This window comes from Leuciscus leuciscus (assembly GCF_965113295.1).
Source record: "Leuciscus leuciscus genome assembly, chromosome: 12".
Lineage (NCBI taxonomy): Eukaryota > Metazoa > Chordata > Actinopteri > Cypriniformes > Leuciscidae > Leuciscus > Leuciscus leuciscus.
The window spans coordinates 2,938,855-2,964,807 of NC_138736.1; the positions used below are offsets into that span (position 1 = coordinate 2,938,855).

At 35.9% G+C, this 25,953-nt stretch overlaps 3 protein-coding genes across 5 annotated transcripts in view; 2 read left to right on the forward strand and 1 right to left on the reverse strand.

Annotated features, from left to right (window-relative positions):
• krit1 (KRIT1 ankyrin repeat containing) overlaps nucleotides 1-16,028 on the forward strand; it is a 56,401-nt gene extending 40,373 nt beyond the window's left edge. For 2 of the 3 annotated variants that reach the window (XM_082185866.1, XM_082185867.1), the window contains exons 5-17: nucleotides 676-805; nucleotides 1,460-1,703; nucleotides 3,481-3,596; nucleotides 4,907-5,050; nucleotides 6,719-6,875; nucleotides 7,791-7,898; nucleotides 7,978-8,134; nucleotides 8,635-8,786; nucleotides 9,176-9,342; nucleotides 9,871-9,958; nucleotides 11,524-11,730; nucleotides 15,474-15,590; nucleotides 15,671-16,028. In XM_082185866.1, the coding sequence (XP_082041992.1) occupies nucleotides 676-805; nucleotides 1,460-1,703; nucleotides 3,481-3,596; nucleotides 4,907-5,050; nucleotides 6,719-6,875; nucleotides 7,791-7,898; nucleotides 7,978-8,134; nucleotides 8,635-8,786; nucleotides 9,176-9,342; nucleotides 9,871-9,958; nucleotides 11,524-11,730; nucleotides 15,474-15,590; nucleotides 15,671-15,760 (1,877 nt within the window). In that variant the 3' untranslated portion in view covers nucleotides 15,761-16,028. The remainder of the gene's footprint in view (nucleotides 1-675; nucleotides 806-1,459; nucleotides 1,704-3,480; nucleotides 3,597-4,906; nucleotides 5,051-6,718; nucleotides 6,876-7,790; nucleotides 7,899-7,977; nucleotides 8,135-8,634; nucleotides 8,787-9,175; nucleotides 9,343-9,870; nucleotides 9,959-11,523; nucleotides 11,731-15,473; nucleotides 15,591-15,670) is intronic. The other variant, XM_082185868.1, reaches the window with a different exon arrangement.
• LOC309510994 (uncharacterized protein) lies at nucleotides 9,349-21,876 on the reverse strand. Its single transcript, XM_082186032.1, has 2 exons — nucleotides 21,231-21,876; nucleotides 9,349-9,598 (listed from the first exon to the last, which is right to left on the reverse strand). Exon 1 carries the CDS (start codon nucleotides 21,854-21,856, stop codon nucleotides 21,560-21,562), a length of 297 nt encoding a protein of 98 aa, XP_082042158.1. The 5' UTR covers nucleotides 21,857-21,876; the 3' UTR covers nucleotides 9,349-9,598; nucleotides 21,231-21,559.
• aard (alanine and arginine rich domain containing protein) lies at nucleotides 17,391-20,228 on the forward strand. The gene is made up of 2 exons (XM_082186027.1): nucleotides 17,391-17,850; nucleotides 19,280-20,228. The coding sequence occupies exons 1-2, from the start codon at nucleotides 17,635-17,637 to the stop codon at nucleotides 19,400-19,402; spliced, it is 339 nt and encodes a 112-aa protein (XP_082042153.1). The 5' UTR covers nucleotides 17,391-17,634; the 3' UTR covers nucleotides 19,403-20,228.
• Nucleotides 21,877-25,953: the final 4,077 nt, after the last annotated feature.

Sequence of the window (25,953 nt, forward strand, 5' to 3'; positions counted from 1 at the left end):
TTTTATATATATTGTAAAATGTAATTTATTCATTTATTTCCATTTAATGTCAAGGGTATGAATGCACACACTCTCATTGGTGCCCAAAATGTCATATACAAATTAAAGCGAGTCATACATACATACATACATATATACACACATATATATATATATATATGTATATGTATGTGTGTGTGTGTGTGTATATGACTCACTTTAATTTGCATAATGTTTGGAGTCAGTAAGATTTTTTTTTTAATGCTTTTGACAAAAAGTCACCAAGGCTGCATTTATATGATCAAAATACAGTAAAAATGTTATATTTTAATATATTGTAAAATGTAATGTATTCCTGTGATCAAAGCTGAATTTTCAGCATCATTACTCCAGTCTTCAGTGTCACATGATCCTTCACAAATCATTCTAATATGATGATTTGCTGCTCAGAAGCATTTTTTTAATTATTATAGGTTCAAAAGAACAGCATTTATTTGAAATAAAAACTTTTGTAACAATGTTAAAGTCTTTACTGTCAATTTTTAATCAAGTTAATGAGTCATTGCTGAATAAAACCTTTAAAAAAAAATTCATACTGACCCCAAACTATAATATAATATATACCTTTACTTGTGAGTTGTGTAGCGTGTCAAGGCAGTGAATGCTGATGTGATTATGGTCTGTATTCCAATATAGAAAACAGCAAGTCTGTCTATCACCCTGGGAGCCCCAGTTTCTACTGCCTTCAGGACATTATGCGTGTCTGTAGTGAAACCAGTGCCCATTTCTCCTCCACCACCTCAAAGATGCTACTCGCTCTGGACAAGTAAGTTTGAACATCATCACTGACCACCAAAGTGTCCGAAAATCATACAAATAGGCCTTTAGAGTCTCATGATAATATAAAGACCATTTTCTTGTCCTCCATTGGCCTATTTTCAGTTGAAACAGGAGGTTGGGAAGGACGAAGCTTATTTTACCTAAACCAGTAGCTTTTAGTTTAGGTCACAACCCTTGAATCATGATTTAAAGTGCCCTTATTATGCTTTTTAGTGTAGTGTGTAATAATAGCTCACTGTATGGGCCAAACCAAACGTATGGGTCAAAATTATCGATTTTTCTTTTATGCCAAAAATCATTAGGATATTAAGTAAAGATCATGTTCCATAAAGATATTTTGTAAATTTCCTACCGTAAATATATAAAACATGTATTTCTGTGAGTGAATGCCGCACAATCGCCAACATAAATGAACAACTTTAAAGTAGATTTTCTCAATGTTTCGATTTTTTTGCACCCTCAGATTCCAGATGTTCAGATTCGGCCAAATATTATCCTATCCTAACAAATACATCAATGGAAAGCTTATTTATTCAGTATTCAGACATATGTATAAATCTCAATTTCAAATAGTTGACCCATGTGACTGGTCCAGGGTCACATATGTTTTGTCTTGAGTTATTGTCACTGTTTATTTCAGGTGGTTAGCAGAGCAACACGCTGTGCCTCACGCCATCCCTGCACTCTTCCGGCCGGCTCCGGTGGACCGTGTGAAGACTAACGTGAGTAACCCGGCGTATGCAGTGGAGAGCAAGCAGCCCGACGGCCCGCTCCACATGGGCTACACGGCGCTGGAGATCAAGAGCAAGATGATGTCCCTGGAGAAAGCCGACTTGTGCATCGAGAACCCGCTCTATGGGTCAGATCTGCAGTACACTAACAGAGTGAGGCTTTCTCTTATGATGATAATAACCTGAAAAAGTTGCATTCATAAACCATGCTCATAATTTGTGGTCAGTAGGATGTTTTTTTCATTAAACAAGGTTGCATTAGTTGGATCAAAAGTTACATTTATAACATTGCAAAAGATTTCTATATCACATAAATTATGTCCTTTTGAACTTTCTATGCATCAAAAAATTCCTGAAAAATATGCATCATGTTTTCCACAGAAATATGAAATATTTCAACTAGGCATGTGCCGGTATCACATTTTCATGCTGCGATTAATTGAGTGGTCTTTTATCACGGTATACGGTATTATCACGATGTTTTAATTGCACATGAGAAACAGATGGATTTGATGGATTAAAAAATTTAATAAAACTTGCATCACAAGGTGTAATTGTGATTGTCAAAACATTTGGTAACTAAACTGAATTTTATTAAGTTTAGTGACAACATGTTACAATGATTACATGGTACAATGACTGGTAGGCTAGCCTACTGTTTGTATTGCTTAACACAAATTTAACGATTTCAATTCAATACTTGGCATTTGATTTAAATCTTGATTCAATATTGACTTATTTTGGATAAATATTAGGAAGGCTACAGTAGATAGCCCACGTTATTTTTTTCTCATGAAAAAAAATATCTCACATAATGCTATGTAACCATATAGAACCCTATCAGCTGGTATTATTAAAGGTTACAAATAACTAATTAAATCAAATATAATGTGGTTTTCATTATGATAACAATTATGTAATGACACAAGTACAAATATAATAGGCCTAAATATGTAAAAAAGTGCAGGGCACATATTCAGCAAAATACTCCTCTTTATCTATATGTTTTAGTCATCTAACATGCTGCTGGTCATTAAATAGTTTAAATGTAACGTTCTGTGACACAATTGTTCTCCTGTTTCATATCAAAAGTAACCTGCTCCGTCTTGTTTGACGGTCTTCGTGTCCTCTTTGCTCCGCGATTTTTCTCTGCGTGAGAAAACGGATGTGTGGCGTGAGCGTGTGAGGAGTCTCGCGCTGAATGCGTCGAGTTGGCAGCTCTGCTTTTAGAAGCGGGATGGATCCGGATAGATCGGCGGCGGCCATAGACTGTAGGCGGCGGCGTTCCTCCTTCCGCCATGCTGCTTCTTCATGTGAGGACTGTTTACATTAGACTAGAAGTGCGCACCGGCCGCATGCTTATACACGTGGCGATTGTTTACATCAGAGTGCGCACGTGTTTCGCGCAGCATATACGCAGTATTTGTTTAAGCGGTTGATGGAAAATAAGCTATAATGCGCGTTCTAAAAATCTAAATTCGGATCTATTCTTTTTCACGGTATTTTGAAGTGCCCGCGATAACAATATCGTGCATATTCATTACCGCGATTTATCGCATTACCGAATACCGGCACATGTCTAATTTCAACACTGATAATAATCAGAAATGTTTCTTCAGCATATTAGACTGATTTCTGAAGGATCATGTGACACTGAAGACTGGAGTAATGATGCTGAAAATTCAGCTTTGATCACAGGAATAAATTACACTTTACAATATATTCATATTTCACTGTTTTTAGAGTATTTTTGATCCAATAAATACAGCCTTGATGAGCATGAGACACTTCTTTCAAAAGCATGATAAAAAAAACAAAGCTTTGAACGGTAGTTTATATAAGATTATGCATTATAGTCGTTTATCATGTGCAATATACCTTTTTAATTGATATTTTGAATGCATAACAAGATTTGAACTCTTGTCTAAAGGTGGACAAGGTCATCATCAACCCTTACTTTGGTTTGGGAGCGCCAGATTATTCCAAAATCCAGATTCCAAAAAGAGACAAATGGCCGCACAGTATATCCAGCGTCAACGAAGACAAGTCAGTATATATATATTTACGTTTACTACTATTAGTACATTATTAGGCTGCTAATAATCAGACTTCATCAAATACTATATGTAAGGGTTAATGCCCGACGAGGTGTCCATTGTCAGGTATCAATGGACACCTCGTCGGGCATTAACCCGCTTATACCATGGTCACTTGCCAAATAACACATTTTTAAAACATTAGTTTATATTTTAATTAGTTTTACAATCGAAATCTAAAGTTTTTACAAACAATAACTTGGTTTCCCTGGTTACGCCTGACGGTTTATTTAGCAACCGGAGATATTTATAGTCCGTTGAGCTCGTAGAACCCTTCAGTTTACTGCCTGTTGCTAGGGTTACTCACAGCTGATGTAGCCAGCGCATTTATTTATTAATTTCGAACAGTAAACAGTCAGTTTCACCAGAACTCCTTTACTAGGTGTCCTCTATCACTTTTTAATGGACACCCTGCAGCCAATCAGAATCGAGTATTCACCCAGACCATGGTATAACACTTTTTAATGGACACCCTGCAGCCAATCAGAATCGAGTATTCACCCAGACCATGGTATAACACTTTAATGGACACCCTGCAGCCAATCAGAATCGAGTATTCACCCAGACCATGGTATAACACTTTTTAATGGACACCCTGCAGCCAATCAGAATCGAGTATTCACCCAGACCATGGTATAAAAAATTGTATATGCCATAATCATTTGTTAACAAACAAGTATTCATTACTTCAATAAGCTCATTGTTTCCGCCTTAAATTATTACTTTGTTTAAATTAGAACATTTTTTAGCTAACTATGATTTGTATGTACATTTCTGAAATGCATAACTTAGACAGTTCCCTCTGATAACAGATCACTCTAAATTGTAATGAGGACTCATGCATTTTCTGTAAAGATTTAAGTAACTTTGCATGTACTTATTCTACGAACCCAAAGTTTAACCCAACAGTCTACTAATACTCTGAGTTATTGGACTATCAAAATAAAGTGTAATGACTCTTATTAAAGATTTTTAAATATATGTAAAAATAATAAAAAATAACATATATATATATATATATATACACACACACACACAAATATATATTAAAAACATAATATTGTTAATAGTGTGGAATGTCAATATTTGCAAAGATTTTGTAAAAAATATATATTTTTATTATATACATATAAATATTAAATTATATTTAAGTAACTTTGCATGTACTTATTCTACTAACCCAAACCCAACAGTCTACTAATACTCGTATCAGAATGAAGTGTAACACCCAGTTGTGTGGTTCCTCTGTGTGTCCTGTAGAGAGCGCCAGTGGGTGGACGATTTCCCTCTGCACCGCAGTGCCTGTGAAGGAGACACTGAGCTTCTGTCCAAACTCCTGGACAGTGGCTTCTCCGTTAAACAGCTGGACAGTGACCACTGGGCACCCATTCATTATGCATGCTGGTATATATCAACTTCTTGTTTCTTAAAAGGGATAGTTCACCCAAAAATGAAAATTAGCCCATTTACTCACCCTGAAGCCATCCTAGGTGTGAATTACATTCTTCTTTCAGACGAACACAATCGGAGTTCTATTAAAAAATGTCCTGGCTCTTCCAGGCTTTATAATGGCAGTGAATGGCCGTTTCTGTTTGAAGACCATAAAAGTGCATCTGTCCATGATAAATGTATTAATCCCCCAGAGCCTGTGGAACACTTTTATGATGGATAGATGCACTTTTATGATGGATAGATGCACTTTTATCATGAATAGATGCACTTTTATCGTTAATAGATGCACTTTTATCGTTAATAGATGCACTTTTATCATGAATAGATGCACTTTTATCATGAATAGATGCACTTTTATCGTGAATAGATGCACTTTTATCGTGAATAGATGCACTTTTATCGTTAATAGATGCACTTCTATCATGAATAGATGCACTTTTATCGTTAATAGATGCACTTTTATCGTTAATAGATGCACTTTTATCGTTAATAGATGCACTTTTATCATGAATAGATGCACTTTTATCGTGAATAGATGCACTTTTATCGTTAATAGATGCACTTTTATCGTTAATAGATGCACTTCTATCATGAATAGATGCACTTTTATCGTTAATAGATGCACTTTTATCGTTAATAGATGCACTTTTATCGTTAATAGATGCACTTTTATCATGAATAGATGCACTTTTATCGTGAATAGATGCACTTTTATCGTGAATAGATGCACTTTTATCGTGAATAGATGCACTTCTATCATGAATAGATGCACTTCTATCATGAATAGATGCACTTTTATCGTTAATAGATGCACTTCTATCATGAATAGATGCACTTTTATCGTTAATAGATGCACTTTTATCGTTAATAGATGCACTTCTATCGTGGATAGATGCACTTTTATCGTGAATAGATGCACTTCTATCGTGAATAGATGCACTTCTATCGTGGATAGATGCACTTCTATCGTGAATAGATGCACTTTTATCGTTAATAGATGCACTTCTATCGTGGATAGATGCACTTCTATCGTGGATAGATGCACTTCTATCGTGGATAGATGCACTTCTATCGTGAATAGATGCACTTTTATCGTGGATAGATGCACTTTTATCGTGAATAGATGCACTTTATCGTGGATAGATGCACTTTTATCGTGGATAGATGCACTTTTATCGTGGATAGATGCACTTTATCGTGGATAGATGCACTTTATCGTGGATAGATGCACTTTTATCGTGGATCGTGGATAGATGCACTTTATCGTGGATAGATGCACTTTATCGTGGATAGATGCACTTTTATCGTGGATAGATGCACTTTTATCGTGGATAGATGCACTTTTATCGTGGATAGATGCACTTTATCGTGGATAGATGCACTTTATCGTGGATAGATGCACTTTTATGGACTTCAAAACAGAAACGGCCATTCAATCCCACTATCCCTTTAAGAGAGTAAGTGTTTGTCCATGTTTCCATATTCCATAGTCCTGGATACACTGAGTCATGCTGCTCATGTGGGAAAAATGAGTTTATATCCGGCTTAGATCCCATCATCTCTCCACTTTCATCAATTCAGTGACACCATGACATCAGTATGCTTTTCCTCTGACTTCAGGCATGGAAAGCTGGAGGCCACCAAGCTTCTGCTAGAGAAAGGGAACTGTAACCCCAATCTGCTGAACGGGCAGCTGAGCTCTCCTTTACACTTCGCAGCCGTCGGGGGTCATGCAGAAATTGTGCAGATACTTCTGCAGAATCCGGAGATCGACCGAGTGAGAAATACAGTCTTTCATATTTCACTGCCATGCTCATTTCCCCCCTGTTTTTACATTCAGATTATTACCTTTGCCTTCACTCTCAGATTATTACCTTTGCCTTCAATCTCATGTAGGATTAATCTTTAAAAACACTTTTAATTTAATAATCTCAATTAATTTCCATTTTTAAATACTGCACATTACAATGTGATGGCCAAATTCACTTGTAGCATTTTGAAACAACTGGTATTCGTTTTTAGTATTTTATCTTTTACTTGTTTAGATAAAGTAGTGTAGAATGTTTGCTATGAGTTTTTGTAAGAATATAATTTTAATGTATTTATATATATATATATATATATATATATATATATATATATATATATGTATATATATGTGTATATATATATATGTATATATATGTGTGTATGTATATATATATATGTGTGTGTATATATATATATATATATATATACATACACACACATATACACACATACAAAATGTATATTAAAAACATATAATATTTTTAATAGTGTAGAATGTTAATGTTTGCAAAGAGATTTTGTAAAAAAAAACATATTTTTATTATGTATATATAAATATTAAATTATATTTAAGTTATTAAAAATATATAGTTTATTTTATATATATATACACACACACACACACACACAAAATGTATATTAAAAACATATAATATATTGTTAATAGTGTGGAATGTTAATATTTGCTAAGAGATTTTGTAAAAACATGTATATATAAATATTAAATTATATGCAAGTTATAAAAAAAATGGTTTATTATTTATATATATATATATATATATATATATATATATATATATATATATATATACACAATAAATTAAAATTAAAATGTTTGAAAGAGTGAAAAAAAAAATTAAATGCTGTCCCTTGTCATTTTAAGCACATTGAGGACCAACAGAAACGATCCCCCCTTCAACTATGTGAAGAAAACAAGCAGAACAACTGGGAAGAGACGGTGAAACTCCTTCAGCAAGCCAACAATAAACCAGTGAGTGTGAAACCACAGCGTTCTGTATCAGCACTGCGATGTGAAGTCCTGCTAAGCTGCACGTTTTGGTTTGTTTCAGTACGAGAAGGTGAGAATTTATCGCATGGATGGATCGTACCGCTCCGTGGAACTGAAACATGGGAACAACACGACAGTGCAGCAGATCATGGAGGGCATGAGACTCTCACAGGAGACACAGCAGTACTTCACCATCTGGATCTGCTCAGAGAACCTCAGTGAGACCACCACACCCTGACTAGTGTTGTCAAAAGAACTGACTTTCGGTATCAAGTCGATACTGAAATTTTAAAAATGTGACGCTTTGAGCGCTTCTGAATCATAAACGCTTGTGATTGGCCGTTGTGTTCATGCGCTCATCAGATATGTCTGTGATTGGCTACAATGATCAGCGCTTCAAAAACTGGTGGTAAATATACATCAATGACGCTCTTCAGCGAGCGCTTACCCAACTTTCAAAGTTGCAAGTGCTTTCAAAACACTTTCAAACGCTCCCGTGCGCTGATCATTGTAGCCAATCACAGACATATCCGAAGAGCTCGTGAACACAATGGCCAATCAGAGGTGTTTATGATTCCTCTCAACAGCGCTCAAAGCGTAAATTCTTTTTAAATTTCAGTACCGAAGTCGGTACTTTTGACAACGCTACACCTGACGGTTCCTGAAAAGCTCAGATATCTGATGTGACTTCATGCTTTTCCTCTGTCGTGTTGTTTAGGTCTGCAGCTGAAGCCGTACCACAAGCCCTTGCAACACTTGCGGATCTGGACCGAGATAGTGACCGATCTCACGGCTCTCGATCCACAACGGGAAACTCCACAGCTATTCCTGCGCAGAGATGTTCGGCTGCCCTTAGAAATTGAAAAAAAGGTTTCTGCCACACCGTCAATATCTTTTCTCAATCTTTGCCAAAGTCCCTTTCAAGGAAACGGGAGCGTGCCTATGTTCCCACAGCCCTATGTTCCCACAGCCCTATGTTCCATCATTTCCAAGGTTTTTTCTTTCTTTCCAAAATTAGGCCCTGTGTTCCCACATTTCCTTTATCATCAATTTGCATCAGATTTTATCCCCATTTCTCCCAATTTGGTAGTCACTTACACTAACCCTAACCCAACCCTAACCTTTTGTTGACTTGGCGCTTCTATTGTGGACAGACACATTATTTGTCGCTGGAATCTTATCGTGTCGCGTCTGGTTAGGACACGGTGAAAGTCTTGTTCTGCATTTAGCTGTGAAATTAATGTAAGTTTCCCCCTCAGGTTGAAGATCCGCTGTCCATCCTCATCCTCTTTGATGAAGCTCGTCACTGTCTCCTCAAAGGCTTTCTATCAGCGTCCGACAGCAAACTCATCACGCTGGCCAGCCTCCTCCTGCAGATCATTTACGGGAACTACGACAGCAAGAAGCACAAACAGGGCTTTCTGAAGTATGTAGACCAGTCCTCACCACCACATATGTGACCCTGGACCACAAAACCAGTCACATGGGTCAATTTTTTGAAATTGAGATTTATATATCATATGAAAGCTGAATAAATAAACTTTCCATTGATGTATGGTTTGTTAGGATAGGACAATATTTGGTCGAGATACAACTATTGAAAATCTGGAATCTGAGGGTGCAAAAAAATCGAAACATTGAGAAAATCTCCTTTAAAGTTGTTCACGATTGTGCAGCATTCACTCACAAATATATATTTTTTAATATATTTACGGTAGGAAATGTACAAAATATCTTCATGGAACATGATCTTTTCTTAATATCGTAAAAAAATATGATTTTTGGCATAAAAGAAAAATCGATAATTTTGACCCGTACAATGTATTGTTGGCTATTGCCACAAATATACCAGTGCGACTCGTGACTGCTTTTGTGATCCAGGGTCACATATTGACATTTACTGTTTTCAGTGTTAGTGGTTAAGGACATGGGAATTATGTTTTGTTTAATGCAGTGAGGAAAACCTGAAATCCATCGTTCCAATCTCAAAGGTAAAGAGCAAAGCACATCACTGGACTAACAGGATACTTCACGAGTACAAGGTGTGTTAATTTCACATAATGCTCATCACGAGCATTATTTTTTTAGCTTTGGGCGATATTTCTGACACACTGAGGTTCTAATATTTATCAAATTGATGCTGCTTAAGCTCCATCCACACACAGAATAGAATAAGCATATTTTAAGCCGATGCATCAACATCTCTCATCATTGGAGTGGGGGAACAGATTTCGACAGCTGAACTATTTGCCGTCGGATTCTGTTCCCCCTATGTTTCTTACACAATGAGGTTCTAATATTTATCAAATTGCAACAAATTACAAGCCTCAATAGCCTAGTGGTCAGTGGCATGAAATAATTTTTATTTATTTTTTAGCTTTGAGCGAATCGAGTTCAAGTCCCGGGTTGTCGAACTTTTTTGATAGTATACTGTCCTATCATGATAAAAAAAAAACAAAAAAAAAAACTTTAAACTGATGCAAGTTAAGCTCCATCCACTCAAAAATAAAATCAGCATATTTTAAGCCATTACATCAACATCTCTCATCATTGGAGTGGGGGAACGGATTTCGACAGCTGAACTATTTGCCGTCGGATTCTGTTCCCCCTATGTTTCTTACACAGCTTTCCTGTAGCTCAGTGGTAAGAGCATTGCATTAACAACGCAAGGTTGTGGGTTCGATCCCAGGGGATTGCACATACCTATGTATAAATGTATAGGATAATGCAATGTAAGTCGCTTTGGATAAAAGCGTCTGCCAAATGCATAAATGTAAATGTACACAATGAGATTCTAATATTTATAAAATTGCAGCAAATTACAAGCCTCAATAGCCTAGTGGTCAGTGCCATGACATAATTTTTTTTTTTAAGCTTTGGGCGACCCGAGTTAAAGTCCCAGGTCGTCAAACTTTCTTGATACTATACTTTCCTATCATAATAAAAGGCAAAAAAAATTATATTCTTTAAACTGATGCAAGTTAAGCTCCATCCACACACAAAAATAAAACCAGCATTTTTTAAGTCATTACATCAACATCTCTCATCAAGGACATCAATCCTTCTCATCATCTTCAGAAATCATTCTAATATGCTGATTTGATGCTCGAGAAACATTTATGATTATTATCAGTGTTGAAAACAGTCGTGCTGCGTCAGACTTTTTGGAAACCGTGATTCTTTGATGATTAGAATGTTTAAAATAGGAATCTTTTGTAACTTTATAAATGTCTTTACTGTTACTTTTGATCATTTTGAAACATCCCCACTGAACAAAGTATTAATTTCTTGGTAACACTTTACAATATGAGCAATACATTTGTTACAGCATCTTAGTTAATGGTACATTTACTAATATATTATTAGTGAACAAACAGCTGCATTTTTATTAACTAACATTAACAAAGATTAATAAATACTGTTACAAATGTATTGCACCTTGTTAGTAACTAATGAACCTTATTGTAAAGTGTTAACAATTTCTTTCTTTTTTAAAATATCTTATTGACCCCCAAACCTTTGAATGTTGTTCTCTATGCATAAACATTTTTATTCATCTGAATCTGCTTTGATCTTCTCAATTCTCCGTGTGTGTGTGTGTGTGTAGAGTTTGAGCACTAGCGAGGGAGTGAGTAAAGAGATGCACCACCTCCAGAGACTCTTCCTGCAAAACTGTTGGGATATTCCCACATATGGAGCGGCTTTTTTCACAGGACAGGTGTACACCAAGGCCAGCTCCAGCACACACAAGGTCATCCGAGTGTATGTGGGTGTGAACACCAAAGGCTTGCATCTCATGAACATGGAGACAAAAGTGAGATTCTAATTACTTAAATCCTAATTACTCAAATAGCATGCCGTATAATGCTCCGAATTCTGTTTTGGAGTCTCCTGCAATAGATTTACATGCATCCAAGGTCAAAAAAACACTTTTTCATAATATTGCAGCATCGCCTCATTTCTTAAATAGTCTGAAACCGGTTAGTTTGAAGATTCACTCCGTGTTGTAACTACACACGACGCGCAATAAAAAGCCTCTTTTCCATGTTGATGAGTGTGTGTCCTAACCAGCCGCGACGGCGACACGCCGCGATTCAATTTTAGAAACGGTTTCTATTTTTCTCACTGTTCTGATTGGCTGTGGGTTTTGATTGATTTCGACGCATCTTGCAGTCGCGTCACGGCTAGTGCGGACAGACACATTATTAGTCGCTGGAATCTTGGCGTATCGCGCCTGGTTAGGACACGGTGTCCGTCTCATGGCTACAACCTGAACCAAACTCTTCCAGTCTCAGCTACAACTACAGTGTTTGAGGGTGGAGCAAAGCAGACGCTGTTCATTGGTAGCCAATGAAAAACCATAGACTGGAATTATGCATATTTGTTACATATTTACTAGGGATGCACTGATATGAAATTTTTATTTGAAAGCCGATAACCGATATATTGGCCGATAAATCTAATTCCAAATAAAAACAAAAGTCTCACCATTGAAAGCCATGTCTGAAGCACACAATTATAATGTCCTCATTATGATTGTATGTAGCCGATATCCTTTTCAAAGTGATTCTAGTCATATTTCAAGAAATTCAAACCCAGCATGGCGAACAAGTGCGCATCTCATCAGTTGCGTAAAGCAGAGTCCATTGGAGTAAGTGTGGATGGCTCTGCTTTGCAATTCCAAACTAAACTAAAAAATCTGGGGGTGATATTTGATGCCAATTTAACATTTGACCATCATGTTCGTAACAGTCAAAACATCATTTTTTCATCTCAGAAACATTGCCAAATTACGTCCCATGTTGACTTTCTCTCTGGCTGAAAAGTTAATCAACACTTTTGTTTTTTCACGTATTGATTATTGTAATGCTTTGCTGGCTGGAGTTTCTAAAGCTACCCTGAGTAAATTACAGTTGGTACAAAATTCAGCTGCTAGAATTCTGACTGGGACCAGTGCAAGGGAGCACATCACACCTGTCCTGGAAAAATTGCACTGGCTTCTCATGCAAAATTCTCATGCTCACTTATAAGGCCTTGAATAATTTGGCCCCTCAATATTTGTGTGAGCTTTTAACCCCCTACACTCCTCCACGTGCTCTACGCTCTTCTGAAGCTGGTGTTTTAACTGTCCAAACAACACGGCTAAAAACTATGGGAGATCAGGCTTTTTCTTCTTTGGCTCCTAAATTGTGGAATTCCCTGCCCTCTGAGATTAGGAAAGCAGAATCCCTTAGTGTTTTTTAAAACATCCCTTAAAACTTATTTTTTTAGGGTAGCTTTTATGTGAATCATGTGATTACTTTGCTTGTTATTTTATTGACTTTTTATTTTGATTGTTTGGTTAGTTTTTTACTGCCTGCACTGTTGTATCTTTTAATTTCATATTTTTATGTAAAGTGCTTTGAGATGCTACTTTTAAAGGCGCTATATAAAATAAAGATTATTATTATTATTATTTATTATTATTAAAGGACATAATACATTATTTATCAGCTTTAATATATCAACCAAATTTTCTTATCGGGGCAGTAACGTTAACATTAAAAATGTACATATATCGGCCGATACCGATATGGTGACCGATATATCGTGCATCACTAATTGTTACGTAGATATGTTAAAGATGTAAGAGTGTAATTACTGCAACTCGTTTCAGGCAGTTCAGAATCACTTCTTTAAGGCGAGACACTACAGGCAAAAACACTGATTCTTCATGCATCTGTCAATTTTGGGCTTTTTTTCAGACTAGTGGACAGAAAACATCCAAAATGCACTTTTAACTGTATCTTTTAGAGCACTTTATCTATTTGCGTCTGTAGATTTCAATCACAGTATATATCTTTAAAGGCCGGTTTATCTAAATGAGTTTGTCCTCCTACATTGAGCCAGAAATCTCTTACACACACCAAACTTTACAGTTTTATTCTTATCTATATTATGAAGGTTTTTACAAAGGGGTTTGTTCATATACAAGTTTCTTGATTTTATACAACATTTTATTCCAAAAAAAATGGCGCAAATTAAATTATTTTTGTCTGTTGACAGTATTTTCTGATTTGTGGATTGATAAATAGAGATATCTATGGAAGCTTGTTTCCGCCACTGAATAATAAATGAATAATAATAATTGTGACTTTTTATTTCACAATTCTGACTTTTTTTCTCACAATTGCGAGATATAAAGTCGCAATTGCGAGATATACAGTCGCAATTGCGAGAAATAGTCGCAATTGCGAGAAATAGTCGCAATTGCGAGAAATAGTCGCAATTGCGAGAAATAAAGTCGCAATTGCGAGAAATAAAGCGAGATATAAAGTCGCAATTGCGTGTTATAAAGTCAGAATTGTGAGAAACTATTTTGAGGTAAAAAAAAAATCCGTCTTTTTTTTCCTTAGAATTGTACTTTATATCTCACGATTCTGAGAAAAGATGTCAGAATTGCGAGATATAAACTCGCAATTATGTGTTATAAAGTCAGAATTGCGAGATATAAAGTCAGAATTGCGTGAAATAAAGTCGCAATTGCGTGAAATAAAGTCGCAATTGCGTGATATAAAGTCAGAATTGCGAGATATAAAGTCAGAATTGCATGAAATAAAGTCAGAATTGCGTGAAATAAAGTTGCAATTGTGTGTTATAAAGTCAGAATTGCGTGAAATAAAGTCGCAATTGCGTGATATAAAGTCAGAATTGCGAGATATAAAGTCAGAATTGCGTGAAATAAAGTCAGAATTGCGTGAAATAAAGTCGCAATTATGTGTTATAAAGTCAGAATTGCGAGATATAAAGTCAGAATTGAGTGATATAAAGTCAGAATTGCGTGATATAAAGTCAGAATTGAGTGATATAAAGTCAGAATTGCGAGATATAAAGTCAGAATTGCGAGATATAAAGTCAGAATTGAGTGATATAAAGTCAGAATTGAGTGATATAAAGTCAGAATTGAGTGATATAAAGTCAGAATTGCGAGATATAAAGTCGCAATTGCGAGAAATAAATTCAGAATTGTGAGATGTAACCTCGCAATTGTGAGATAAAAAGTCGCAATTATCTTTTAAAATGTTTTATTTTGTGGTGGAAACAAGCTTCCATAGATATCCAATATCCCCTCTGCAAAAACATTTGGCTCTGATATATCAAATAAATGAAACGATAATTTTAAACCTGACTTCATCCAATGTTCAGATTTTTTGTTTTAGAAATGTATGCAAATTGGTGCATATTTAATTATACAATGCCTCATTTGCATATTTAAACATACAATTTCAGAAAACTTGTAATACAAATTGTTTTTGTTGCTATTATTAATGTAATCAATCAACTGGTGAAGTTTAGTGATCATTTATTTTTTTACCCTTTTCACCTGGAGACAAAAACTCCAATAATCTGCTATTTGAGTTTTGAAACTTTGCAGACCTTTTACATTCACAAACAGCTTTATTACACACTACATGAAAGGTCATATCTGCAAAAGCATAATCGTGGCTCTTTAAATCATACTGACAGATGCTTTTACGTGTATTATGTCCCTCAAATCTTTTATGTTTGTTATATCAGGTGCTTCATCTCAGTCTGGAATATGGGACATTTATGTGGCAGCTCGGTCAGGCCGACCAATACGTCCAAATACACAGTCTCGAGAACAAGAAGAACTTCGTCGTACACACCAAACAGGTACGAGTCTCTCTCTGCATCTCGCCAGTCATGTGATGACGTGAAACGCGAGTTTATCGTCTCCGTGTTTTCCTCTCCAGGCCGGCCTCATCGTGAAGCTGCTGATGAAGCTGAGTGGACAGATCACGCCGAACGACAGAGCCGTGTCAGATAAATATGCTTATGGTTGAACCTATCACAGATGTCTTCGCATTTTGCCTTTTTTTTGTGCAGTTGTTTTGATTTTTATGCTATTTTAAAACTGACTACGAGTTGTTTTTACCAAAAGGAAGACATTACGTATCATCATGAACGTTAACCTAATTTACCATGTTATATTTTCTTACTGTATATGGTATTATGCATTTTATAATGTCATAAATGTGTGCTTTTAACAGTTTTTGTAAATATAAATGGCCATTTTAATAAAAAAAAGCTCATAAATTATAAAAAAAATGGAAGTTTTTTTAATTTATTTCTCAATTCTCTGTTTTTTATCCACATGCAAATCAGTAATGTTTTATTAATATAATTTTTCACAAACAAATTCCATGACCTTTACAGTAATTTAAATGTAATTCATTTTTATCATCAAGAGTAATTGCAAAAAGACCAATTTTGTGAATCTGTTAGACTTTTTATAATTTAGAATTGTTTTTTAATTTTTGGTTCAAATAATTTAATGTTTAAAAAATAAAACAAAATATTTTTGGTTACACTTTATTTTAAGGTGTCCATGTTACAGTGTAATTATACATTGAAGTACTGAGTAATAATAATTACATGTACTTACTATAGGGTATGGTTAAGGTTATTTGCATGTAATTATGCACAATTTATAGTAATTACTATATTAACTGCATGTAACGTATAACAAGGAAATTGTAAAATAAAGTTACGATATATTTTTTTATTATTAAGTGAAACATCTATCATCCCCCTTTATAACTCTTAGACACAAGAACGTGTCACTGTTGCCGTGCAGATTTGCATCCAGTGTTGAAATGAAGATAAATGGCTTTTCTGAATTATCACGCCGAGATTCAGCCTCTATAACACTGTCATGTAGTGCTTTGCTCTATGGCCAGAAAATTAATCTCATTTTCATGTACGGTCCACTGAACACAGCGTAAAGGTTAGGGCATTTCAAACACACATCCAGGGTTTGTTAATACATAATTTGCATAATCTGGATGCACATTTTATGGATGCACTGAACTTCATTAAGTTCAAGATGTAATCCATAGCCTACAGATAATGCATTTGTGCTTTTTGCATTTCATCGCGTCTCTCGTTCAGCTTGCATTAGGTGATGCATTGACAGGATTTAGTCGTGTCTTTCAATACATTCCCCCTTTCCTTTGCTCACTTATTCCCCTGTCGCAGTCATTGTACAACAGAAGACCGAACACTAGACTTCTGTTCCTGTTACTCTAGAGAATGAAGAGATTGTTCCCCGGCCTGCCAAAAACGACATGGATTCTCTGTTCCTCTGAGAGTTCCTTCTCTTCATCCACAAAAGTGATAAAAACCGTTGAGGTACACGGTGTCCGACTTCTCAACGGAGATCTTTCAGCTGCTAAAACCAGTGTAAAGCTGAGAGAAAACTTGCTGTGATGCGGAGACACTGATGCCTCACTGAGATCTGTCTCACACCCTGTTTCTCACACAATGCCTGAATGGGGCTTAGTGAAGGAGAAGGGGAGGGGAAGCTTTTCAGTTCTTCAAATGCAACAATAGTCTTTGTCTACAATGTCCCTCCATTCTTTTTTGGGGGTTACCGAAGGGGGACGGGGGTGGAGGGGCCCGGTTGCCACGGTAACAGTGACAAAACAAGCCGGTCCCAGAGCGAGAGAGACACACAAAAACATGCTTCAAACCCGGGACGGGATCTCTGTATCAATCTCTGCGGTTTAGTTAGAGGAGACTCGGGACTGTGTGCCAAAGGAGGAGGAAGAAAAAAAGGATGGATGGGTGGAAGAAAAGGTGATGAAAAATACCGGAGCGGTATAAAAGAGGGACTTTTGGACCAGGACTCGTGATTATTGGTCGTCTGGATATCGTGATGAACTCCGACACTCAGTACGAGGACTCTGTGTCTGTCATGGTTCTGGAGAACATCAAGAACAAGCTGTTACACGCTTTCAGAACATCAGCAGAACCGAGAACTTCTGCTGAGACTGAGAACGTTTCTCCTCCGATAGGAAAGAGTTTCCAGGTCAACGAGGAGCTCCGGAGAGCCAAGATCGATGGAGCCATTACTTGGTTAAGATCAGAACTGGTGAGTTTACAAACTACTGAGGTTTTTACGTCCTCTGTGACTGTGAATGGGTTGTTGGACTGTTTTAGTTTTATTTTGTTGTTAGTAGGATAGATAGATAGACAGACAGGCAGACAGACAGACAGACAGACAGGCAGAGAGACAGGCAGAGAGACAGACAGACAGGCAGATAGATAGATAGATAGATAGATAGATAGATAGATAGATAGATAGATAGATTGATAGATAGATAGATGATAGATAGACAGACAGACAGGCAGATAGATAGATAGATAGATAGATGATAGATAGAGAGACAGACAGATAGACAGACAGACAAATAGACAGACAGACAGATAGATAGATGACAGACAGACAGACAGACAGACAGATAGACAGACAGATAGATAGACAGATAGATGATAGATAGATAGATAGAGACAGATAGACAGACAGATAGATAGACAGACAGACAGACAGATAGACAGACAGATAGATGATAGATAGATAGACAGACAGATAGATGATAGATAGACAGACAGATAGATAGATAGATGATAGATAGATAGAGATAGATAGATAGATAGACAGAGATAGATAGATAGACAGATAGACAGACAGACAGACAGACAGATAGATAGATAGATAGATAGATAGATAGATAGATAGACAGATAGATAGACAGACAGATAGATAGATAGATAGATGATAGATAGATAGATAGATAGAGATAGATAGATAGATAGACAGACAGACAGATAGATAGACAGACAGATAGATAGACAGACAGATAGATAGACAGACAGATAGATAGACAGATAGATAGACAGACAGATAGATAGATAGATAGATGATAGATAGATAGACAGAGATAGATAGATAGACAGACAGACAGACAGATAGATAGACAGACAGATAGACAGACAGATAGATAGACAGATAGATAGACAGACAGATAGATAGACAGATAGACAGATAGATAGACTGATAGACAGACTGATAGACAGACAGACAGATAGACTGATAGATTGATAGACAGACAGACAGACAGACAGACAGATAGACAGAGATAGACTGATAGACAGACAGATAGACTAATAGACAGATAGACAGATAGATAGACAGACAGATAGATAGACAGATAGATAGATAGACAGACAGATAGATAAACAGACAGATAGATAGATAGACAGATAGATAGACAGACAGACAGACAGATAGATAGACAGATAGATAGACAGACAGACAGACAGATAGATAGACAGACAGACAGACAGACTGATAGACAGACAGATAGACAGACAGACAGATAGATAGACAGACAGATAGATAGACAGATAGATAGACAGACAGACAGATAGATAGACAGACAGACAGACAGACAGACAGACAGACAGATAGATAGACAGATCTGTATAGATGTCTGATGTGTTTCTCTGATGGTCCTCAGCTGGAGATGCGTTCTCAGGATCGACGGCTCGCTCAGACTCTCCTGGGACTCAATAAGGAGATCCAGCGGCTCCGACGGGAGAACGGGTCCCTGCTCCTGGAATCTGACAGCAGTGATCTCTGACCCCACAGACAGCCACGACCTCTGACCCCACAGACAGCCACGACCTCTGACCCCACAGACCCCCCGGGGCTTAATGAGAGGACATGCACCGGTGATCCGTGAAGGAGAAGCAGAAGGAAACTCTCCTCTGCTGGTCCTCTGAGCCCAAAGCTTATTTTCACACGTCTTCAGGGAAAAGATTCTGAAGGCTTTTTCATGTACGCAAAAACTTGACCAAATATCAGGCAAACTGAGTGCTAAGATTTATATTCAAAACAGCAGACAGACACCCCTCTTTACACCCGGCGTTAACATGTGTTTCGGGCGATCGGATCACAGTCGGACCACAGGTGCAAACACACCAAACACACGGTGATCAGATCCCTGAAACCTGGAGATGCTTTGTATATAAATATGAATTTACAGGATACAAAATGCATGTTAATGCAAGATGTAAAGGTATGGCAAGCCGTTTAACTTTTATTCATTTCCAGGATATGAATTGTTGATATCAAGAATTATAGTTTTTGCTAGTTGAAATTAAATTGTTGATATCAAGAATTAGTATCCTGAAAATGAATAAAGTTTAAACGGCTTGCCATGGTAAAGGGCACCTCAGAGAAGCCTTATAAAGGCTATTTGAGACTTATTTTTTAATAAGTATGTTGAGATTTCAACAATTTCTATGATTAATTTGTCTACAAAAGATGTAGCGCATATGTGTTCCTATATTAATGATGTTATGTGACCATCTGCTGTATGACTGAAAAACCAAGTGTTTTGAACAAATGTATTGAATAATTAGCATAGCATATGCAATGTGTGCATGAATAATGTCATCATCTGTTTATTAAAATGTCTTGATGATTAAAACTTATTGCATCATGAAATTATTACCCTCAACATTGATCAGGATTGTATGTTTTTATTATCATACTGTGTGGTACTAGTATGTCAAAGCAAGCAAGTCATTAGTTACTCGTCCCAGATTAATTGAATTAACAGTGAATACATATTCACATCTTGATAAAAAAAATTAAATAAAGATATTCCATGCCATATTATAAATACTAAAAATATTATTCTGGCAACAGTTTTTGCTGCATTGTCATAATAACATCATGCAACACTTATGCACTTAGTTTGAAGAGGCACTTTTCAGTCATTTGTGTACAGATATTTAAGCGTTTACGTGAAGCATAAACGTCCTCAGTATATTATTGCATTAGTGCATTCAGGAAGCAGTCAATCACCAAAGACTTTGTCAAGTTTCTTACAGTGTAAAACATTCAAAATCTGTTTTCCCCCCCACTATATGTGACCCTGGACCACAAAACCAGTCACATGGGTAACATTTTTTAAACACTATGTAACATTGTTTACCTTAAAATCCAAAATGGTTTCAGTGGTTCATCAAGTCGTAACAGGGTGAAAGGCACTTATGCCTCCGCTTTGCGGTCCTTTATCTGCGATTACCGCACTATTGCCAGATTTTCTGTAGTTCTAATGAGACACAAGAAAACTGCAAATTTGACTTGCTTTACGGCAAGCGTTAAAATAGTCATTATTTTGTTTTTCTTCGTTTCTGATGTCGCAATACATCATACTTTCATAAAATCAGGGCTGAGGACCGCTGAGGAAAAGTTCCATAGTGTTGCTTTAATATTATACATCATCTGAAAGCTGAATAAATAAGCTTTCCATTGATGTATGGTTTGTTAGGATATGACAATATTTGGTCGAGATACAACTATTGAGAATCTGGAATCTGAGGATGCAAAAAAATCGAAACATTGAGAAAATCTCCTTTAAAGTTGTGCATTTATGTTGGCGATTGTCCTGCATTCACTCACAGAAATAAATGTTTTATATATTTACGGTAGGAAATGCACAGAATATCTTCATGGAACATGATCTTTACTTAATATCCTAATGATTTTTGGCATAAAAGAAAAATCGATAATTTTGACCCATACAATGTATTGTATAAATAAACCCCTGCGACTCGTGACTGGTTTTGTTGATCCAGGGTCACGTGTTCTGAGCATGAGGCAGCTGTGTTCATATATCGTCGAATAATACATTAGGAAATAATGCATAATTTGTTCTTCTGAGAGACTCAGCGGTAGTGTAAGATGTGTATTGGTGTGTTAATCACACACACGTGACGTGACGTGTTCAGGGCACAGAACTGCGTCGACTAAAGGCCCGTTTGTGCAGGAATAGAGGAGCAGGGCTCAGACATGTGCTGAAGGAGTAGATGGACGGGTAAAAACACATTTCTCCTGAGGAGGAGGAGGACACACTGCTCCCTCCACCTTCACTCCCAGAGTCCCAGCAAGCTTCCTCCTCCTCATCCTCATCCTCCTCCTCCTCTTCTGTGGCTTTCACACACTCCTGCTTCAGTTCCTGAATGCCATCATGGAGATCCATCAGCTGACGGATCAGAGCTTGGTCCTGAGAGCGCATCTCCATCTATAAAGAACAGGAAAGTACTTGTTTTTATGCTTTATTCATTTTATTTTTATTTGAGTGCATCTATAAGCATTTGTATGAGCAACTAGGCTATATGTGCGACATTTATGATTCTGTATACTCTAGAATAAATAAAATAAAAATGCCATTTTAAGTGATTATTTTTCACTTAACTGTAAAAGCATATTCAGTTTACACTGCAGAGAGTGAACATGAACCTTACCTGATTTTACCTTATTAAAAATAAGTACTGGGCACTAATGTATATACACTATGTATACATTTAAGAAAGATGTGTTATTTATATATAAAATATTTATATTTATATAAATTAATATAATAAAATTCTTAAATATATACATGCATATGTGTGTATTTATATATACAACATAATTTTACACATATATATGTAAACTAGGGCTGTGAAAAGATTAATCGCATGATCCAAAATAAAAGTTTGTGTTTACATAATATATGTGTGTGTACTGTGTATAATTATTTGTATATATAAATACACATACATGCATGTATATATTTAAGAAATATTTGCATACATATACTGTATATATTTATATATAATGTATATTATATATAAATAAATAAAATTATATATAAATAACAAATTTTTCTTAAATATATACATGCATGTGTGTGTATTTATATATACAAATTTAATTATACACAGTACACACACATATATTATGTAAACACAAACTTTTATTTTGGATCATGCGATTAATCTTTTCACAGCCCTACTGTAAACACAAACTATTAAAAACATAAATATAATCTAAATATTGTATTAGTGTAAGTGCAGTGAAGTTGATCCAGTCATTGACTTGAATATAGTTAATTTAGGTAATATCAGGGTGTGAGTTATAGAGGGGTTTGGGGGGATCTTAAAGTTATTAAGGGAGTTAAAACAGAAGGATGGGGGTGTTTTATTTATAAAAGTATAGGCTATTGCCAGGTTTCACAGACCAGGCTTAAACTAGTCCAGTTTAAAGTGCATGTTTGAGCTGTTTTAACTGAAAGTAACTTGCTTAAAGTATGTTATATCTTATAATATGTCAGTGTCTCAAAATGCACATTTTGTCTAAGGCACATTTATAAAAGCTATTTAAATGTCATAATTTAATTAAGGCCTAATCCTGGTGTAATCTTAGCCCTGTCTGTGAACCCAGGCCTGAATGTTTCAACAGCATTTAATAAAAGCGTGGGCGATATCCCAAAAAATGTAAATTGAAGTGGAAGATAATTGTACTTAAACATGGTTTCCCAGAATGAAGTTTGAATATTGATTTGACTCTATTTAAAATAGTTTTTTAGCCAAGAGATTTGGATATGCAAAGGTTGTATTGACATTAAAAGATTACAGTTCTAATATTATTCACATATTCATACCATCCAAACTCAGGTCAAGGTTAGGCTGATTCAGTTCTTATCCTCGCATTGATTCAACAGCAGGAGTTGAAAGTATTTTAGACGGTCAATGTCTTTTTCAGATGCAAATGGCCTCTTTTTATTGGCAGAAATAATATCCTGCATTCCAGCACATTTAATGAGCCTGTTTCTGAAACGACAAAACTAGAAGTGTTCCCTCCACAAACTGCATTCATTAATACACTGGCAGACTGATAATGGATCCTGCTCGGAAAGATTTAATCAAAGAAAACGACGGAGAAAAGCACATGAACTTTGTTGGGAGGTGAAACCTTCCACTGAACTGGTCATGTGAGAATAAACCGTGTGTTTGTGTGTGTGTGAATGTGTCTGTGTTTGCCCCTTCATTCACTGAAGTGCATTTAATTGGATCCAAACTGCTTTCCTATAGGAGGAAACACACACAGCTCTATTTCTGTGGGATAAATGCCGGCTGGAAGTGAACACTGGAACTTGTAGGTGTCATTAGGACTGTGTTTAACATCTGAAATAAGAGGACAAAAGTAGGACAATCACGACCGAAAACAAAAACAGCATTCAATCTTTGTTCATAATTTAATTAATTACTATAACCACCAGTAGGTGGCAGCAAATCATTGTCTTAATGAGTGAATGAATCATTTAGTCATTCCTTCAAAACGGCTGATTCACTACAGAAGCGAGTGAGTGAGTCATTGAGTCACGATTCATTAGAACGATTCATTCAAAAATGCGGATTCATTCAGTAACGAAACTGTGTTGCTCAGACACTGTTTTGAACTATTTTTGTTGGCAAAATAGAGGAAAAACAGACAATATAGTGTCTAAAATGTAAGTCACATTAACTTATTGTTTATTGGATTGTTGTAGTAGCCTATAACCCACATTTGCAAACATGCTGATTCTTGGGAAAACAGCATTTTTGCTCGTGTGATATTGCTTATAAATATTAAAAATAAAAACCTAAAGGGGGGACTTTTGCACCATATCTTGGTTTTTGGAAGTATTTTTTATTCATTTTGGTGGCATTTTTGCAATGTAAATCCTGGTATCATCTGTTTCACTACAGATCATTTAATTTAATGCATGAGCAGAATATATAAACTGGAATATCATTATAAAGTTGACTGTCAAAATGTTCAACTCCATTATTAATTTTGAAACGACCATATATCAATTCTTATCAAAAAGCAACATGAGTGCAGTGACATTTAGTCAGTCATATAAATATGGAAAACAGTAGAAATGTCAGGGAAGTGTGTATTGCAACAGGAAGAAACATCATTGATGATTTACAGAAGTGTTGAAGTGATGAACACAGACCGACGACACATTAAACCAGCTCCTGTTAAAGACTTTCTGCTGTCTTTTGTGTGACGTTGCCATGACGATCACGAAGCTGTAAATGCCAAGCAATATATCAGAGATTCACAGCATGAATGTTAATGACGAAACTGTGTGTGTGTGAGGAACGGTTGTACATGACCCTACAACAATACACACAAAACAGCTGCACAAACACACACACACTAACACTTACACAACCGGGAGAAAGAACAATTTCTGACTGTTCAAAAGTTTGGGGTCAGAAAGATTTGTTTATGTTTTTGAAAGAAGTCTCTTCTGCTCAGGCTGCATTTATAAAAAAAAATACAGTAATATTGTGAAGTATTTTTATGATTTAAAGTAAACTATTTTCTATGTGAATATATTTTAAAATGTAATTTATTCCTGTGATCAAAGCTGAATTTTCAGCATCATATCTCCAGTCTTTAGTGTCACATGATCCTTCAGAAATCATAATAAATATGATGATTTGATGGTCAAGAAACATCTATTATTATTATCAGTGTTGAAATATGTTAAGGATTCTTTAGTTAGATGGTTCAAAATAACAGCATTTATTTTGAATCTTTACTGTCACTATATAGATATACACAATATATATTATTAATTATTAATTTATATATATATATATATATATATATATATATATAAATGCTAATAATATGCTACATATGGATATAAACAGTATATTTATTCGTATATATAATTTTATTTTTGTCATTATGAAATTATATGATAATTATAATAATCAAAAATATATAGAAGAGAATGAAAATAATTAGTTTGAAGTTTTAAGAATTTATAAATAATGATTGGTGTGAAAAGCTTATGCATTATTCTTCATATGAAAGAGGTTAAAATCAAAATAAACTCTATTGCCAAAATATGACAAAAGACTGGAAAACTTGGAAAACTTATACCAGAAAAAAAAAATGGATTATTTTCCTGAAGTCCCCCCAACATTTTTATCCTCATATTCTGTCCAAACAACTGATAATATGGTAAAATGTTTTAATAAAAACCCTACAGCTCTTTCCTCAGCCAGGCCAGTGCGGTCTCGATGTCCCGGTCTCCATCCGTACGCTTCAGCTCCAGAGACGAGGAGTGATCCCGGCACATCCCTGAGGCTTTACACTCTTCAAAAGAAGTTTCCTTACAGGAGAAATCTCTCAGTCTGGTGAGAACCACTTCCATTGTTCCTAGAACGAGGAGCGGCGCCGGAGAGCGTTTTGTTCTTCTTGTCAGCTGTAGATACAGCTCTGTCACTGAAACACTCTGTGTCTCTCTGTCCACTACTGGAGAGTGTGTACTGGATGGACACTTTAAAC